The following is a 17,726-nucleotide window of genomic DNA, read 5'->3' as shown; positions in this document are numbered from 1 at the left end:
GGTTGGGGGAGGGGGTGGGGTTGGCGGAGGGCGTGGGGTTGGCGGAGGGCTTGGGGTTGGGGGTGGGGGAAATTCCAGAACGTGAGGTATGTACACAGACCAGTTGGGATGCTCCAGTTGCCCCTGTGGTAGGCAGGAGAAAAAATAAATAAATCAGCCATGCCTCCCACTCCTAATTATACCTTCGTGAACCCTGATAGAAGCTTCTGCTGTGGGTGTCGGGTGAGGATAGGGTCTGTCTTAGCTGCGATCGCGAGTAGTTTGCTGACGGGGCTGGTCACAGAGGGTAGTGAAGGCTGTCGACGCCCTGGGACGAGCCAACATCTTCACCTAAGACGAGATACCTTTTGTTTATAGTACACCCCCTTTTTGTATGCCTCTGTGAAGCACTTTGGGGCATTTTTCTCCATTAAAGGTGCTATATTAGTTTATGATGTTGATGTCTGCATTAAAATATCCATAGAATTATTTTTTAATCATTCTGGACCCAGTGAAGACCTGCTTATCAGGTCTCCTTCTCCCCAGGGTACTCGCGGGCTGTTAAGAGAGGAACTGTGAGGGGAAGAAAAATACGAGCTAGAAGCAAATGTGTGATATCTCCAACAAGAGAGAGTCTCACAACAGCCCCTTGACATTCAACGGCATTACCATCGCCGAATTCCCCACCATCAACATCCTGGGGGTCACCATTGACCAGAAACCTAACTGGACCAGTCACATAAATACTGCGGCTACAAGAGCAGGTCAGAGGCTGGGTATTCTGCGGCGAGTGTCTCACCTCCTGACTCCCCAAAGCCTTTCCACCACCTACAAGGCAAAAATAAAGCAATCTGCTCCTAGGATAACTTGTATTTATACAGCGCCTTCAACATAGTAAAACGTCCCAAGGCGCTTCACAGGAGCGTTAGCAATCAAAATTTGACACCAAGCCACACAAGGAGATATTAGGACAGATGACCAAAAGCCCGGTCAGAGAGGTAGGTTTTAAGGGGAGTTTTAAAGGAGCAAAGAGAGGAGGAGAGGTTTAATTCAATTCAATTCAATTTAATTTGCCATATGTAACTAGTACAATGGAATGCTTACTCCCCGTCGGGACACGTCAGCTATTCTTACAGCGCCGTGTTCAGAAAGTCAATTCTTTGGCATGGTGGCCTGCTTCTCCCGCTCACCCTCTGGCCACCATTCCCGGCTCCCCTCCTCCCAGTCGGACTGCGAGTCGTCGTGGCTGCTGCTGCTGGTCGATGCGCTGCGCTGCCTCCGCCCGACTCGCCGAACACATCCTCCGGTCGCCGCGGCCTCCACCTCACCGTCGCCGGCTTCACGGTCCGACGGCCCGGGGCCTGCTTCTCCCGCTTCCGGTCCGGCCTCTGGCCGCCATGCTCGGCTCCCCTCCTCCCAGTCGGAATGCCTTCCCGCTGAGGAGCTGCCGGCTGACGAGCTCTAGCGGGTCGACTAGGGAGGGAATTCCAGAGCTTAAGGACTCGGCAGCTAAAGACACGGCCGCCAATGGTGGAGCGATTAAAATTGGGGATGCGCAAGAGGCCAGAATTGAAGGAGCGCAGAGATCTCGGAGGGCTGTAGGTCTGAAGGAGGTTACAGAGATAGGGAGGGGCGAGGCCATGGAGGGATTTGAAAACAAGGATGAGAAATTTAGAATTGAGGCATTGCCGGACCAGGAGCCAAAAAAAATATTATTTGTTCATGGAATGTGGGCGTTGCTGGCAAGGCCAGCATTTATTGCCCATCCCTAGTTGCCCTCGAGAAGGTGGTGGTGAGCCACCATCTTGAACCGCTGCAGTCCGTGTGGTAAAGGTTCTTCCACAGTGCTGTTAGGGAGGGAGTTCTAGGATTTGGACCCAGTGACGATGAAGGATCGGCGATATACTTCCAAGTTGAGATGGTGTGTGACTTGGAGGTGGTGGTGTTCCCATGTGCCCGCTGCCCTTGTCCTTCTAGGTGGTAGAGGTTGTGGGTTTGGGAGGTGCTGCCGAAGAAGCTTTGGCGAGTCGCTGCAGTGCATCTTGTAGATGGTACACACTGCAGCCACGGTACGCCGGTGGTGGAGGGAGTGAATGTTTAAGGTGGTGGATGGGGTGCCAATGTCCTGGATGGTGTCGAAAATCTTGAGTGTTGTTGGAGCTGCACTCATCTAGGCAAGTGGAGAGTATTCCAGCACACTCCTGACTTATGACTTGTAGATGGTGGAAAGGCTTTGGGGAGTCGGGGTGAGTCACTCGCCGCAGAATACGTAGTCTCTGACCTGCTCTTGTAGCCACAGTATTTATGTGGCTGGTCCAATTAAGTTTCTGGTCAATGGTAACCCCCCAGGATGTTGATGGTGGAGCATTCTACGATGGTAATGCTGTTGAATATCAAAGGAGGGTGGTTGGACTTTCTCTTGCTGGAGATGGTCATTACCTGGCCCTTGTGTGGAGCGAATGTTACTTGCTTTTTATCAGCTCAAGCCTGAATGTTGTCCAGGTCTTGCTGCATGTGGGCACGGACTGCTTCATTATCTGAGGAATTGCGAATGGAACTGAACACTGCGGGACATTCCCACTTCTGACCTTATGATGGAGGGAAGGTCATTGATGAAGCAGCTGAAGATGGTTGGGCCTAGGACACTGCCCTGAGGAACTCCTGCAGCGATGTCCTGGGGTTGAGATGATTGGCCTTCAATCGCCACAACCATCTTCCTTTGTGCTCGGTATGACTCCAGCCAGTGGAGAATTTTCCCCCTGATTCCCATTGACTTGAGTTTTGCTAGGGCTCCTTGATGCCACACTCAGTCAAATGCTGCCTTGATGTAAAGGGCAGTCACCCTCGCCTCATCTTGATGGGTGCAGTATGTACAATCTGCAGGATTCACCACAGCAACTCACCAAGGTTACTTCGACAGTATCTCCTTCCCTGGCGCCCTCTTGCCACCGAGAAGATCACCATTACCTCCACGTTCCGCATGACTTGGACATACATCGCCATTCCTTCATCATTGTTGGGTCAGAATCTTGGAATTCCCTTCCTAACACCATTGTGGGAGCACCATCACATAAGTTCAAGGCTCAAGCTCGCCATCACCTTCTCAGGGCAACTAGGGATGGGCAATAAATGCCAGCGTCATCCACATCCCAAGAACAACAAAAAAATATCCCGAGTACAACGCCTTTCATGTCCCAAAGTGCTTTACTTTTGAAGTGGTGTCATCACTGTTGTAATGTACATCTACAAGGCACAAGTCAGGAGTGTGATGGAATACTCTCCACTTGCCTGGATGAGTGCAGCTCCAACAACACTCAAGAAGCTCAGCACCATCCAGGACAAAGCAACCCGCTTGATTGGCACCCCATCCACCACCTTAAACATTCACTCCCTCCACCATCGGCGCACCGTGACTGCAGTGTGTACCATCTACAAGATGCACTGCAGCAACTCGCCAAGGCTTCTTCGGCAGTGCCTCCCAAACCCGCGACCTCTACCACCTAGAAGGACAAGGGCAGCAGGCGCATGGGAACACCACCAACTCCAAGTTTCCCTCCAAGTCACACACCATCCTGACTTAGAAGTACATCAGCCGATCCTTCATTGTCGCTGGGTCAAAATCCTGGAGCTCCCTCCCTAACAGCACTGTGGGAGCACCTTCACCACACGGACTGCAGCGGTTCAAGAAGGCTGCTCACCACCACCTTCTCGAGAGCAACTAGGGATGGGCAATAAATGCTGGCCTTGCCAACGACGCCCACATCCCATATACGAATAAAAAAAAATGTAGGAAACACTACAGCCAATTTGTGCACAGCAAGCTCCCACAAACAGCATAGAAACATAGACATAGAAACATAGAAGATAGGAGCAGGAGTAGGCCATTCGGCCCTTCGAGCCTGCTCCGCCATTCAACGAGATCATGACTGATCATCCAAACACTAGCACCCGGTCCCTACACCGACAGCCATCCCACCCAAGCCCTATCCCCGTAACCCCATGTATTTAATCCCCCCTAACACTAAGGGTCAATTTTTTATCATGGCCAATCAAGATAACCCGCACATCTTTGGACTGTGGGAGGAAACTGGAGCACCCGGAGAAAACCCACGCAAACACGGGGAGAATGTGCAAACTCCACACAGACAGTCACCCGAGGCCGGATTTGAACCCGGGTCCCTGGCGCTGTGAGGCAACAGTGCTAACTACTATGCCACCGTGCTGCCCGTTAATTTGATAATGACCAGGTAATTTTTTTTTTTAGTGATGTTGGTTGAGGAATAAATATTGGCCAGGACACCGGGGAGGACTCCCGTGCTCTTCTTCAAGGTAGTGCCATGGGCTCTTTCACGTCCACCTGAGAGCAGACGGGGCCTCGTTTTAACGTCTCATCTGAAAGAGACTGTGCAGCGTTTCCTCAGCACTGCACTGGAGGCTCAGCCTGGATTTTTGTGCTCAAGTCCCTGGAGTGGGAATTGAACCCACAACCTTCTGACTCGGGAGGCGAGAGAGAGAGTGCGAGTGCTACCCACTGAGTATTGACCCACCCATCCACCTTGAACAGTCTGGAGACCAAAACCTTCATGGTTGCGTACAGGTTGTGTGCTCTTGCCTCATTCGCTCCTCTTTTGTCTCCCTCCCGTTCCTCCAGGTGCAATGACCGCTGTGATGCTGTTTGAAGAACAATCGGTTCCGCAAACGCAGGAGGCGAACAAGAAAAGAGACTGAAGGGGGCAACCCGACAGCAGCGGAGTCGTACGAATGAACCGTGGACCTTATTGCCGTCTGGAGACCCTCGAAGGCAGAAGGGAGAGCTGTTAACGTTATGAGAATTAATCTTTTTCTACCAATTTCAACAGAGTCTTTGAGTAACGAGGGTCTGTAACGAGCAGTGTTAATCAATTGAGATTTGTCTCGTTTTTAAAGAGGGAGCATCCCATTTTGGACTCCATTTTAATAAACAAAAGCAATAGTTTGAAAGGAAGTTGAGGATAAATTGAAGATTGTTTTTGTTCTGTTTATTTAAAGTCCGGGTGCTGCTGAAATCGGGGCACTGCCTTGGGGAAGGATTCCCTTGTCTGACAGGGCGAGAGAGGGTGGAATTAACATGAATCACATCAGTAGATACAACCCTGTTGCAAGTGAAGAATATATCTTATTTTATATATTTTTTTAAAAAGTGAAGCTGATCAGTTTTATTCTAGGGTTGCAGACACCAATTGCTCAGCCAGCCCAAGAAATAGACTCGCCGATTTAGTAAAATGGTCAGGGTGTAGAGCGGTTAACGCACTAAGTGCTTGCCATTGGGTTTAAGGAGACCAACCCCAGTAACATCAGTGTTGTTGGGGTGGGTGGGTGTGTTGTTGGGGTGAGGTCGCCTTGGCTAATGCCTAGCTCAGCATGGGTGCCCTCCAATGCTCCAATCAGTCAAGCGGGGGCAACAGTGGCACTGGGCAGTAGGGTCGGACGTTTCGGCAGCAGGGTAAAGTGTGGTGAGATGGTTCTGTACCTTCTACCGCCACCCCGCCAGTCCCCACCCCCTTCACGCTGAGTTGCCTCGGCGGCAGTCTCGTTTCATGGAGAGAAGATCGCGGGAGAGTCGGCACTGACCCATCAGAGCGGGATAACCTTGGAGCCGCACTGGCACAGGGCTAGAAGTAGGTCAGTCCACGTGCCCGGTGTGTCTGCCCTCTCTGTCCGATGGGGTAGGGGGGTCAAAATACCTCTTTAAATGAAGGAGGGACTAAGTATATAAAAAATAAACTCATGGCTGCAAAGGGCATAATGTTGATAAGACTTACGGGGAGGACTACCTTTACCCTTCAATACATCTGTGACGCTTGTGAGCCTGGAAGACCTGAGATACTTTGATCGCTCAGTGATTTCCTCTTCCATTGAAACGTTTTTAATATAATGAATACTGGGACAAGGCAATCAAAAATAGCACAAAATGAGCACCAGCATCTAAAAGAGTCAGTCCCTCTTCTGTCTCATATTTTTGAAAAAATGTTGACTGTTTTTTGTTCATTTATTCATTCATGTTCTGATATGTGCAAGGGACATTCGAGTTTGCAACAAAGGAGGTGGGGGGGGGGGGCGCATTTGTTTAATTCTGCTTAGGAACATGGAAGGTCAAACTCCTACACTGGCTCAACAGCTGAATACACTGTCCGGTGTTGCACTGAGCTGCACGGTTGGCTGGTCTGTGCCCAGTCAGTAGACGTTAGTTGGGCTGCTGAATTTGTCCTCTGCACCTCTGAGCTACGGAGAGACAGCGCAAACTCCTGATCGCCATCCAGTGAATCTGCTGCTGAAAGCGTGCACGTGTGGAGCGCATTGAGAGGACAGGACTGGACTGGGCTCGGCTCGGACGGTCAGTCGACACTCGCTGTCTAGGCTTGTGCGCAAAGAATGGCCGCTTGGGAAAAGTACCGGAGGGCACCCACTGCCCACAACCTGTAGACCAGCCCGAGTCGGCACCTGTTGGCGGGTGGGGTGGAAGAAAGTATTTTTCAAGCAGGAATATGAAAATCCGCTTCACAGCTGTCAGGTAGATGAATTCTGGGTGAAGGAAGGACTTCAGTAATCTGTCCATTTGGAAAAGGCATCGTTAGCAGGGATGGGGTGATTCTGGTGTGAAGGATTGCATTGGTTCGGATAAAATCATCTTTCTAGTTCCTGATTTACTTTCGATATATTTCTATAGCACATTCCGATTAAACGAACATTCCTTGATATTGCAGAGAAATGTTGATGTATAAATAAATAAATAAAGGTTTTAAAATTGATTTAAGATTAATCCAGCCTACTTTGCCCATTATTTCCAATGACTGGCCAGTTCCCGGCCAATGGTCTGTTGAATGAACGTCATGACCAAAACTATTGAGTTTACGACAGCTGGTGTCTTGAGGGCAATGGCATTTATTCACTAAGCCACATCTGCCCACATGTTGCGCCAATGTTCCTGGTTGAGATTAGTCCAACCAACATTTTAGAAATGTCTTTAAATTTTAGGTCAAGGCAAAGGATATTGGTGCTGGGAAATGGAACAATCTCAATTTTAGACACCCAGGATTCAGGAGTGTGATGGAATACTCTCCACTTGCCTGGATGAGTGCAGCTCCAACAACACTCAAGAAGCTCAACACCATCCAGGACAAAGCAGCCTGTTTGATTGGCACCCCATCCACCACCTTAAACATTCACTCCCTCCACCACCGCGCACCGTGGCTGCAGTGTGTACCATCTACAAGATGCACTGCAGCAACCCGCCAAGGCTTCTTCGGCAGCACCTCCCAAACCCGCGACCTCTTCCACCTAGAAGGACAAGGGCAGCAGGCGCATGGGAACACCACCACCTCCAAGTTCCCCTCCAAGTCACACACACCATCCTGACTTGGATATATATCGGCCGTTACTTCATCGTGGCTGGGTCAAAATCCTTGAACTCCCTAACAGCACTGTGGGAGTACCTTCACCACACGGACTGCAGCGGTTCAAGGCGGCGGTTCACCACCACCTTCTCAAGAGCAATCAGGGATGGGCAATAAATGCCGGCCTTGCCAGCGACGGCCACATCCCATGAACGAATAAAAAAAAAACAACTGCTGATTTTAAGCTCACCCGCCCGACGGAACGAGGCAGGTTCGGGCCGGATGTCTGGTTTGAAATCGAAGGAGAGTCAAAACAGGCGCCTGATCCCAACCCCTCCGTTCCCACTGAGAAGGTTTGGTTAAATTCCGGGCTAGTCAGCATCCAGCACACCCAGGTGGGATACGGGATGGTTCAATGCAGAATGAGCCTTCCTCTACATTATCGTAACGCTGTACTTTGGCTCCAATCTCAGAAGACCAATCGCTACAGCACCAGTGTGACACATTCGCCCATCAGTCTGTCATTTCTGTTAACAAGTTAGGACCCTTTTGGAACGAGTTGAGAATGCCCCATAAAACCAGGGGAAAGGTTAGGGGGCGATGACACCAAAGGAATTAATTCTGGGCGCCAGAAAGCCAAAGCAAATAAATCACTTATTCCATAAAAGCTTTGAGAGCTGGCACCCAGCTACTGAGAACTTCTGAGCTCACAATGTGTGAATTACATACCCGTTTAATCGTATTACAAAGCTCACCAAGTATAGCCAGTGTTTACATCACACCGAGTATTCGTGGCTCCCTAATGAATGGTTCTCATTTTGCACCCAAATGCCGAGACATTAAACAAACAGTTTGTGTCTGTCTTCGCGGAAGAAGACACAAAAAAAAATTCCAGAAATAGTGGGGAACCAAGGGTCTAGTGAGAATGAGGAACTTAAAGAAATCAGTATTAGTAAAGAAATAGTCATGGAGAAATTAATGGGACTAAAAGCCAACAAATCCCCTGGACCTGATGGCCTACATCCTAGGGTTTTAAAAGAGGTGGCTCCAGAGATAGTGGATGCATTGGTTTTGATCTTCCAGAATTTCCTAGATTCTAGAACGGTCCCCTCGGATTGGAAGGTAGCAAATATAAATTCAAGAAAGGAGGGAGAGAGAGAAAACGGGGAACTATAGGCCAGTTAGCCTGACATCAGTAGTAGGGAAAATGCTAGAATTGATTATTGGAGACGTGGTAACAGGGCACTTAGAAAATCATAATATGATTGGGCAGAGTCGACACGGATTTATGAAAGGCAAATCGTGTTTGTCAAACCTGTTAAGAGTTTTTTGAGATTGTAACTAGCAGGGTAGATAAGGGGGAACCAGTGGACATAGTGTATTTGGATTTTCAAAAAGCATTTAACAAGGTGCCACACAAGAGGTTATTAAACAAAAGTAGGGCTCATGGGATTGGGGGTAATATACTAGCATGGATTGGTTAACGGACAGAAAACAGAGAGTAGGAATAAACATGTCATTTTCGAGTTGGCAGGCTGTAACTAGTGGGGTACCGCAAGGATCAGTGTTTGGGCCTCAGCTATTCACAATCTACACCAATGATTTGGATGAGGGGACTGGATGTAATGTATCCAAGTTTGCTGACGATACAAAGCTAGGTGGGAAAATAACTTGTGAGGAGGATGCAAAAAGGCTGCAAAGGGATATAGACAGGTTAAGTGAGTGGGCAAGAACATGGTGGATGGAATATAATGTGGAGAAATGTGAAGTTATCCACTTTGGTAGGAAAAATAGAAAAGCAGAGTATTTTTAAATGGTGAGAGATTGGGAAATGTTGGTGTTCAGAGGGACCTGAGTATGCTTGTACATAAATCACTGAAAGTTAACAAGCAGGTACAGCAAGCAATTAGGAAAGCAAATGGTATGTTGGCCTTTATTACAAAAGGATTAGTGTATAAGAGTAAAGAAGTCTCACTGCAATTATATAGGGCCCTGGTGAGGCCACACCTGGAGTATTGTGTACAGTTTTGGTCTCCTTATCTAAGGAAGGATATACTTGCCTTACAGGGAGTGCAACAAAGATTCACTAGACTTATTCCTGGGATGGGAAGATTGTCCCATGAGGAGAGATTGAGTAGACTAGGCCTATATTCTCTAGAGTTTAGAAGAATGAGAACTGACCTCATTGCAATATGTAAATATTAAGGCTTGACAGGGTAGATGCAGGGAGGATGTTTCCCCTGGCTGGGGAGTCTAGAACCAGGGGTCACAATCTCAGAATAAGGAGTCAGCCATTTAGGACTGAGATAAGGGGAAATTTCTTCACTCGAAGGGTTGTGAATCTTTGAAATTCTCTACCCTAGACAACTCAGTCGTTGAGTATATTGACGACAGAGATCAATAGATTTTTGGGCACGAAAGGAATCAAGGGATATGGGGATAGTGCGGGAAGGTGGAGTTGAGGTCGAAGATCAGCCATGATCTTATTGAATGGCGGAGCAGGCTCGAGGGGCCGTATGGCCTACTCCTGCTCCTAATTCCTATGTTCTTATGCAAGTTATTTAGTTGGAGGATGCAATCATTTACTTGGCTCAGTTGGCAGCCTCTGAGTCTGAAGGTTGCAGGTGTTACGAGTGAAGTTTGCACCAGTACCTTTTACCCATTCTTCCTAAAGAAGCTAGCTTCCATAGGCAAACCCACACTGCTTATGAACTGAAACTCATCCTCCGCCGTTCTATATAACGGGAATAGGTGCTGCAGGGTAAACAATGACCCCTTACTGTAAACGGGCTAATGGATAGTAGGATTCCACGACCTCTCATCTCACTTCAAAAGGTGGGACAATATGAACCGTGGCAGACACTTTTCATAACAGGCTGAATTATTAAACAGGTGAATGGATTTATTTACAGTCACGAGCAGTAGAAGCAAGATATTGATCAAATCAATACAGCATCAGACTCGAGTATAGGAAATTCATGGGGTGATCTGATCGAGATGTTTAAAATATAAGGATTTGATAAGATAGATACAGAGAAACTATTGCCTCTGGTGGGGGAATCAAGAACGAGGGGACATAATCTGAAAATTATAGCCAGGCCGTTCAGGAGGGAAATCAGGAAGTGCTTTTTCACACAAAGGATGGTAGAAATCTGGAACACTCTCCCCCAAAAGGCTGTAGCTGCTGGGGGGTCAATTGGAGCTTTCAAAACCGAGATCGATAGATTTCTGTTAGGTAAGGGTATCGAGGGATATGGAACTAAGGTGGGAAAATGGAGTTAAGACACAGATCAGCCGTGACCTAATTGAATGGCAGAACTGGCTCGAGGGGCCGAATGGCCTCCTCCCGTTCCTGGTATGGAAACTAATTCACAAGGAGTTAATCAAACAAACCTGACGCACAAAGCCCGTTGAATTCCTCTTACAGAGCTTGGGATGAAGTACTCTCTGAAAGAAATAGGCAACCTCCTTCCTCATCAAAAATAGAATACTGCCTTTGTAGGACTTATATATGGCCTGGACTAATGATCCAGAGACGTGAGTTCAAATCCCACCACGGCAACTGGGGAATTTATGGAATAAAATGCTAGTCTCAGTAATGGTGACCACGAAACTACTGTAAAAACCCATGTGGTTCACTAATGTCCTTTAGGGAAGGAAATCTACTGTCCTTACCCGGTCTGGCCGAGATGTGACTGCAGACCCACGGCAATGTGGTTGACTCTTAACTGCCTCTCTGAAATGGCCTAGCGAGACACTCAGTTGTACCAAACCGCTACGGCCTTCACTGCACGGACTGCAGCGGTTCAAGGCGGCGTCTCACCACCACCTCCTCGAGGGCAATTAGGGATGGGCAATAAATGCCGGCCTTGCCAGCGACGCCCACATTCCAGGAACAAAAGAAAAAATAGGCACAAACTGACAAGAGATTAATTCATCTCTGCACTCCATGGCAAAATGCCAATGCAGGAAAAATAGACACTTGGGTGAAGTAGCCGAGGGGTGCCGGGAGCTGTGGAACCACACCCTAGAGAGAGAAAGAGTCAATGCCTTCAACAGAGGGAACTAACTAAAACAAGACGTTTTACTTGGGTCCATTACTGAAGCAGTGCACTCCCGTTTAATACTGTAAGTGACGCAATGCAAATACTTACTGGACAGAATTTCAATTTCAAAAGGAACTGCCAGGAACTGTGTCAGCTATGGCTCAACCCTTGCCTCTGAGTCAGAAGGTTGTGGGTTCAGAGTCCCACGCTAGAGACTTGAGCACAAAAATCTAGGCTGACACTCCCAGTGCAGTACTGAGGGAGCGCTGCACTGTCGGAGGGTCAGTACTGAGGGAGCGCTGCACTGTCGGAGGGGCAGTACTGAGGGAGCGCTGCACTGTCGGAGGGTCAGTACTGAGGGAGCGCTGCACTGTCGGAGGGGCAGTACTGAGGGAGCGCTGCACTGTCGGAGGGTCAGTACTGAGGGAGCGCTGCACTGTCGGAGGGGCAGTACGGAGGGAATGCTGCACTGCCGGAGGGGCAGTACTGAGGGAGCGCTGCACTGTCGGAGGGTCAGTACTGAGGGAGCGCTGCACTGTCGGAGGGGCAGTACGGAGGGAATGCTGCACTGCCGGAGGGGCAGTACTGAGGGAGCGCTGCACTGTCGGAGGGGCAGTACTGAGGGAGCGCTGCACTGTCGGAGGGTCAGTACTGAGGGAGCACCGCACTGTTGGAGGGGCAGTACTGAGGGAGCGCCGCATTGTCAGATGGGCAGTACTGAGGGAGCATTGCACTGTCGGAGGGGCAGTACTGAGGGAGCACCGCACTGTCGGAGGGGCAATACTGAGGGAGCGCCATACTGTCGGAGGGGCAGTACTGAGGGAGCGCTGCACTGTCGGAGGGGCAGTACTGAGGGAGCGCTGCACTGTCGGAGGGGCAGTACTGAGGGAGTGCTGCACTGTCGGAGGAGCAGTACTGAGGGAGCGCTGCACTGTCGGAGGGGCAATACTGAGGGAGCGCTGCACTGTGAAGGGTCCCAGACCTGAAACGTTAAGAACATAAGAAATAAGAGCAGGAGTAGGCCATACGGTCCCTCGAGCCTGCTCCACCATTCAATAAGATTGTGGCTGATCATCATTACAACAGTGACTACACTCCAAAAAGTACTTCATTGGCTGCGAAGCGCTTCGGGATGTCCGGTGGTTGTGAAAGGTGCGATAGAAATTTATTTTTCTTTTGCCAATGCACAACACGTGCTATTTTTTTTAACTTTTAATTCCTGTGAAAACAGGCTCTTTGATAGAAAACCGGCAGCATCCGTGGAGCGAGAAACAGAGTTAACGTTTCAGGTCTGGGACCCTTCATCAGAGCCGGAAAAAGCCAGAGATGCAACAGACACCAAGCAGGCGCAATTGAAGGAACACACTGTGCTTTTGTAAGAGGCAGGAAAGATAAAATGTTGCAAATGGGAATGGCAAAATCATACAGCATGAAAAATGGGGGCAGGGGTTATGGTCTGATATTGTTGAACTCATTGTTGAGGCCAGAAGTCTGTAAAGTGCCTAATCAAAAGATGAGGTGCTGTTACTCGAGCTTACGTTGAGCACAGTATGTTCCTTCAATGCAGTACTGAGGGAGTGCCGCACTGTCTCTGCACCTGCTTAATATCTGCTACATCTCCAGCTCCCTCCCGCTCCGAAAAAGGGTCCCAGACCTGAAACGCCAACTCTGTTTCTCTCTCCACGGATGTTGCCTGGCCTGCTGAGTATTTCCAGCATTTTCTGTTGTTATTTCAGATTTCCAGCATCCGCAGTATTTTGCTATTGTCTCTTTGATAGATAACTGGCTGGACAACACCAACCATCTTTACGGCTTATATACAGAAAGCCATTAGGGGGACCACCTGGGATGTTGATGAGGATCCAGTAATGTATACAGTGACTGAAAATCCTTGGCAATCCCACCAAAGTATTTATCCAATTCCTTTTTGAAAGTTACTATTGAATCTGCTTCCACCGCCCTTTCAGACATTCGCCTTAACCACCAGGACAGGCAGACCTTGGCTTAATGTCTCATCCAAAAGATGACCGACCCCTCTGACAATGCAGCAGTTCCTCAGTACTATGGGAAAACATGTCATTACTGTCCATGGGATGTTGTCCCAGCACCTGGTGCATTCTGGAAATTATTGGGTTACGTCTTGTTTTAGCTTGTTCTCTCTGTTGAAGGCATTCTCTCTCTCATTCTCTCTCCCTCTCTCTCTCTCTCTCTCTCTCGGGTGCGGTTTCACAGGTCCCAGCAGCCCTCGGCTACCTCAGCCAAGTGCCTATTTTTCTTGTGTGCACCTTGATGGTGTGTGGTGGGAAGCTATTTGACCAGTGAGGGGGAAGCTGCAACCGAGACCCGTCCTATCTGCACCCGTGTCCGCACGGTGCACTTTCCGCGGCCGATTCCCGCTATCCCTTAGCCTCCCGCCAAGTCCCTGTGCCAGTGGGTACGGAGGCCCAGTTATAGTGTTCTGACGGAGATGGCTCCGACACTCAATTGGACCAGCTACATAAATGCTGTGGCTACTAGAGCAGGCCAGAGGCTGGGTATTCTATGGTGAGTGGCTCACCTCCCGACCAATGTTCCTGGTACGCTGCGTCGTCTGCTCGCCGGCTTTACAGTGGGGAAAAACAGCGCCTGCGTGAAAATTTGACTGGGCGCGGCAGTCCGTTTAAAGGGGCCGCGCACCCCCCCAAAAAAATGAGAGGGAACATTGCCCCTAACTCCCCAAAGCCTCTCCACTACCTACAAGGAACAAGTCAGGAGTGTGATGGAATACTCTCCACTTGCCTGGATGACAGCAGTTTTTTTAGCACCAAACATACTGTTCTTAATTTCTGCAGAAGAATGCATAAAGGAGCCATCATCCTCTCCCTACCCTTAGTCCTTTTAAATAACTAATAAGTAAGTTTTATTCTTTGTACCTAGTTTTAAAATCTACCAAGTCATTTTTGTTATAGATAGGATAGGTGGACACTAGTAAATGAATTTAAAGTACATGCGTACTGTACTATAGAAGATAGGAGCAGGAGTAGGCCATTCGGCCCCTCGAGCCTGTTCCGCCATTCAATGAGATCATGGCTGATCATCCAAATTCAGTACCCTGTCCCTGCTTTCTCCCCATATCCCTTGATCCCTTTAGCCTTAAGAAATATATCTAACTCCTTCTTGAATATATTTAATGAATTGGCCTCAACTGCCTTGTGTGGTAGAGAATTCCACAGGTTCACCACTCTCTGGGTGAAGAAATTCCTCCTCATCTCAGTCCTAAATGGCTTACCCCTTATCTTTAGACTGTGACCCCTGGTTCTGGACTCCCCCGTCATCGGGAACATCCGATGTATTTGAAACATTATGATGTAACGGTAGTGTAGTCTGAAAATCCTAAATATAAAAGGTAATATTTTCATAATTATATATTAACCGGTCTGTAAACAAGATGAAACATAATAGCTATTGGTTAATAGATTAACTCAGCTAGAATAGTGCTGCAGTGTTCAACAGCTTTAATTTATTCCTATGAATGGAAATTATTTTTTCATTTTGCATTAGTGCATCGTGAGAATTCAGTAACTATTCAGGATAACTGATAACAAGAGTTGAAAGTGTTATTATAGGCGAGGAATTGATGAGTTTATGTGCTAGTATGCTACAAGCGCCAGGTGTGGGGGATGGGGATGGGATGGAAGGCAAACCAGATACTGTGTGTATTGACCTAGTTCCATGGCTGGTTTTGACATGAGTATCTTGGAAGATCTATGGGGTTGTGGGTTATATTACATATTAGTAACTCTCCCTTAGTATTGCACATGGATGTGTCAGCTGTGGCTCAGTGGGTGGCACTCTCGTCTCTGAGTCAGAAGGCTGTGGGTTCACGTCCCACTCCAGAGACCCGTGCACGCACACAAGCTAGGCTGACACTCCAGTGCAGTACTGAGGGTGCCATCTTTCAGATGAGACGTTAAACCAAGGCCCCATCTGCCCTCGCAGGTGGACGTAAAAGATCCCCTGCACTATTTCAAAGGCCTGGTGTCCTGGGCCAATATTTATCACTCAATCCACGTAACAAAAACAGTTTATCTGCTCATCATCACGCTGCTGGGTATGGGACCTTGCTGTGCTGCCGCATTTCACACATTACAACAGTGACTACACTTCAAAAAGTACTTCATCGGCTGTACAGCACTTTGAGACGTCCGGTGGTCGTGAAAGGTGCTGTAGAAATGTAAGTCTCTCTTTTCTTTTATGGATAGTTAAGACCAAGTATAGTCTTCAGAGGAAATGTGATTAGATGGAGGGGTTAATTGGACTAGGGCATACAGACACAATAAAGCCATATGCTCTACAGAGAGCCGGCATGGACTCGATGGGCCGAATGGCCTCCTTCTGTGCTGTTATGACTCTATAACACTCAAGAAGTTCGACACCAGCCAGGACAAAACAGCCCGCTTGATTGGCACCCCATCCACCAACTTAAACATTCACTCCCTCCACCACCGGTGCACCGTGGCTGCAGTGTGTACGCTCTACAAGATGCACTGCAGCAACTCGCCAAGGCTTCTTCGGCAGCACCTCCCAAACCCATGACCTCTTCCACCTAAAAGGACAAGGGCAGCAGGCGCACGGGAACACCACCACCTCCAAGTCACACACCATCCTGACTTGGAAGTATATCGGCCATTCCTTCATCGTCGCTGGGTCAAAATCCTGGAACTCCCTCCCTAACAGCACTGTGGGAGTACCTTCACCACACGGACTGCAGCGGTTCAAGAAGGCAGCTCACCACCACCTCAACTGGGGATCAGCAATAAATGGTGTGCATATTCGCAGAATAAATAAAACATTTTTTTTTACATCAGATAACTCAGCTCAGACCAGGGATTAAACATGGAGCCTTGTAATGTGTATGGGTTAGCAGCACTCCGAGCAATACCTGCATGGAACGTAGGTGCTTTGGTTTAATCTTTTTACTCAGGAATTGGAGAAGTTATTGCCATTTCCAGTCTTGTTTTTCCTCTGGGTTTTGCAAGGAAGTTTTACTGATCTTCACTGAAAAGGACACTCGTGAGGATGTGCAATAAAATTTACTCATACTATGTGTGTGTGTGTGTGTGGCTGGCACTTGGACAGTCTCTGTATACAAAGCTCAAAAGTTATGCTTAGACACAGTAAACTGTACAAGGCAATTGTCACCACAGTAGGTGTCGAGACTAAGATTTGGGCATTGCACTTTGAATTCAAATAGCTCCATGTTGTACAGGCTTCATCTGAAACGGGTAATATAAATGGGTTCAAGAGACAATTAAACGTGTTACTGTAGAAAGGGGTTGATGGATACAGTGAGAAGGCAGGTAGGTGTGATAAGGGCACTTAGTATAGCACAGGAGGGGACCATTTGGCCCATCGTGCCTGTACTGGCTCTTGGTAAAGCTATCCAATTAGTCCCACTCCCCTGCTCTTTCCCCATAGCCCTGTAATGTTTTTTCCCTATTCAAGTATATATTCAATTCCCTTTTGAAAGTTGCTATTGAATCTGATTCCACCACCCTTGCAGGCAGTGTATTCCAGATCATCATAACTCAAACCTAGTTTGTCAGCCGTGGCTCAGTGGGCAGCACTCTCGCACTCGAGTCAGACGGTTGTGGGTTCAAGTCCCACTCCAGAGACTTGAGCACAAAAATCTAGGCTGACTCTCCAGTGCAGTGCTGAGGGAGTGCCGCACCGTCAGAGGGGCCATCTTTCGGATAAGACGTTAAACCGAGGCCCCACTGTGCACAAATTGGCTGCTGCGTTTCCTACATTACAACAGTGACTACACTTCACAGAAACCCCACAGTGCAGATAGAGGCCATTTCGGCCCACCGAGCCTGCACCGACACATATCCCACCCTATCCCCGTAACCCCACATATTTAATCCCCCTAACACTAAGGGTCAATTTATCATAGCCAATCAACCTAACCTGCACATCTTTGGATTCATTAGCTGTAAAGCGCTTCGGGACGTCCTGAGGTCGTGAAAGGCGCTTTATAAATGCAAGTCTTTCTTTCTATGTCGCCTCTGGTTCTTTTGCCAATCACCTTAAATCTGCGCCCTCTGGCCGACCCTTCTGCCACTGGAAACAGTTTCTCCTTATTTACTCTTATCAAATCTCCTCAACCTTCTCTGCTCTATGGAGAACAACCCCAGCGTCTCCACATAACCTGCTGCGATAGTTGGATGCTCTTTTCTTCCATTTCAGTTAAACATTTGATGTGTGAGTGGACACGGACCCCCCTCCAGGCCTGCCTGAAAAGGGATTACACCGAGTTTATACAATCCCATCTTTTATTACGTGTCTG

At 48.3% G+C, this 17,726-nt stretch overlaps 1 protein-coding gene and 1 long non-coding RNA gene across 4 annotated transcripts in view; one reads left to right on the top strand and one right to left on the bottom strand.

The window, feature by feature from the left end:
• aqp11 (aquaporin 11) overlaps window positions 1–17,726 on the top strand; it is a 38,563-nt gene that overhangs the window by 7,434 nt on the left and 13,403 nt on the right. The window contains exon 4 of one of the 3 annotated variants that reach the window (XR_015079820.1): window positions 4,631–4,719. The exons of 1 other annotated variant lie outside the window; for it this stretch is intronic. Coding sequence is in view for 1 of the 2 variants with exons in the window: in XM_085999672.1 (XP_085855798.1) it covers window positions 4,631–4,707 (77 nt within the window). In the remaining variant the exon portion in view is untranslated. Of the gene's footprint in view, window positions 1–4,630; window positions 6,779–17,726 lie in introns of those variants that run through there. One more of the 3 variants, XM_085999672.1, reaches the window with a different exon arrangement.
• LOC147112118 (uncharacterized) overlaps window positions 1–17,726 on the bottom strand; it is a 53,826-nt gene that overhangs the window by 32,295 nt on the left and 3,805 nt on the right. The gene's annotated exons all lie outside the window — the stretch shown is intronic.

This window comes from Somniosus microcephalus, chromosome 10, assembly GCF_052327205.1.
Source record: "Somniosus microcephalus isolate GS21.2 chromosome 10, FLI_Smic_1.0, whole genome shotgun sequence".
Lineage (NCBI taxonomy): Eukaryota > Metazoa > Chordata > Chondrichthyes > Squaliformes > Somniosidae > Somniosus > Somniosus microcephalus.
The sequence above is the reverse complement of the archived record's forward strand: the minus strand, read 5'-3'. Positions and strand labels throughout refer to the sequence as shown.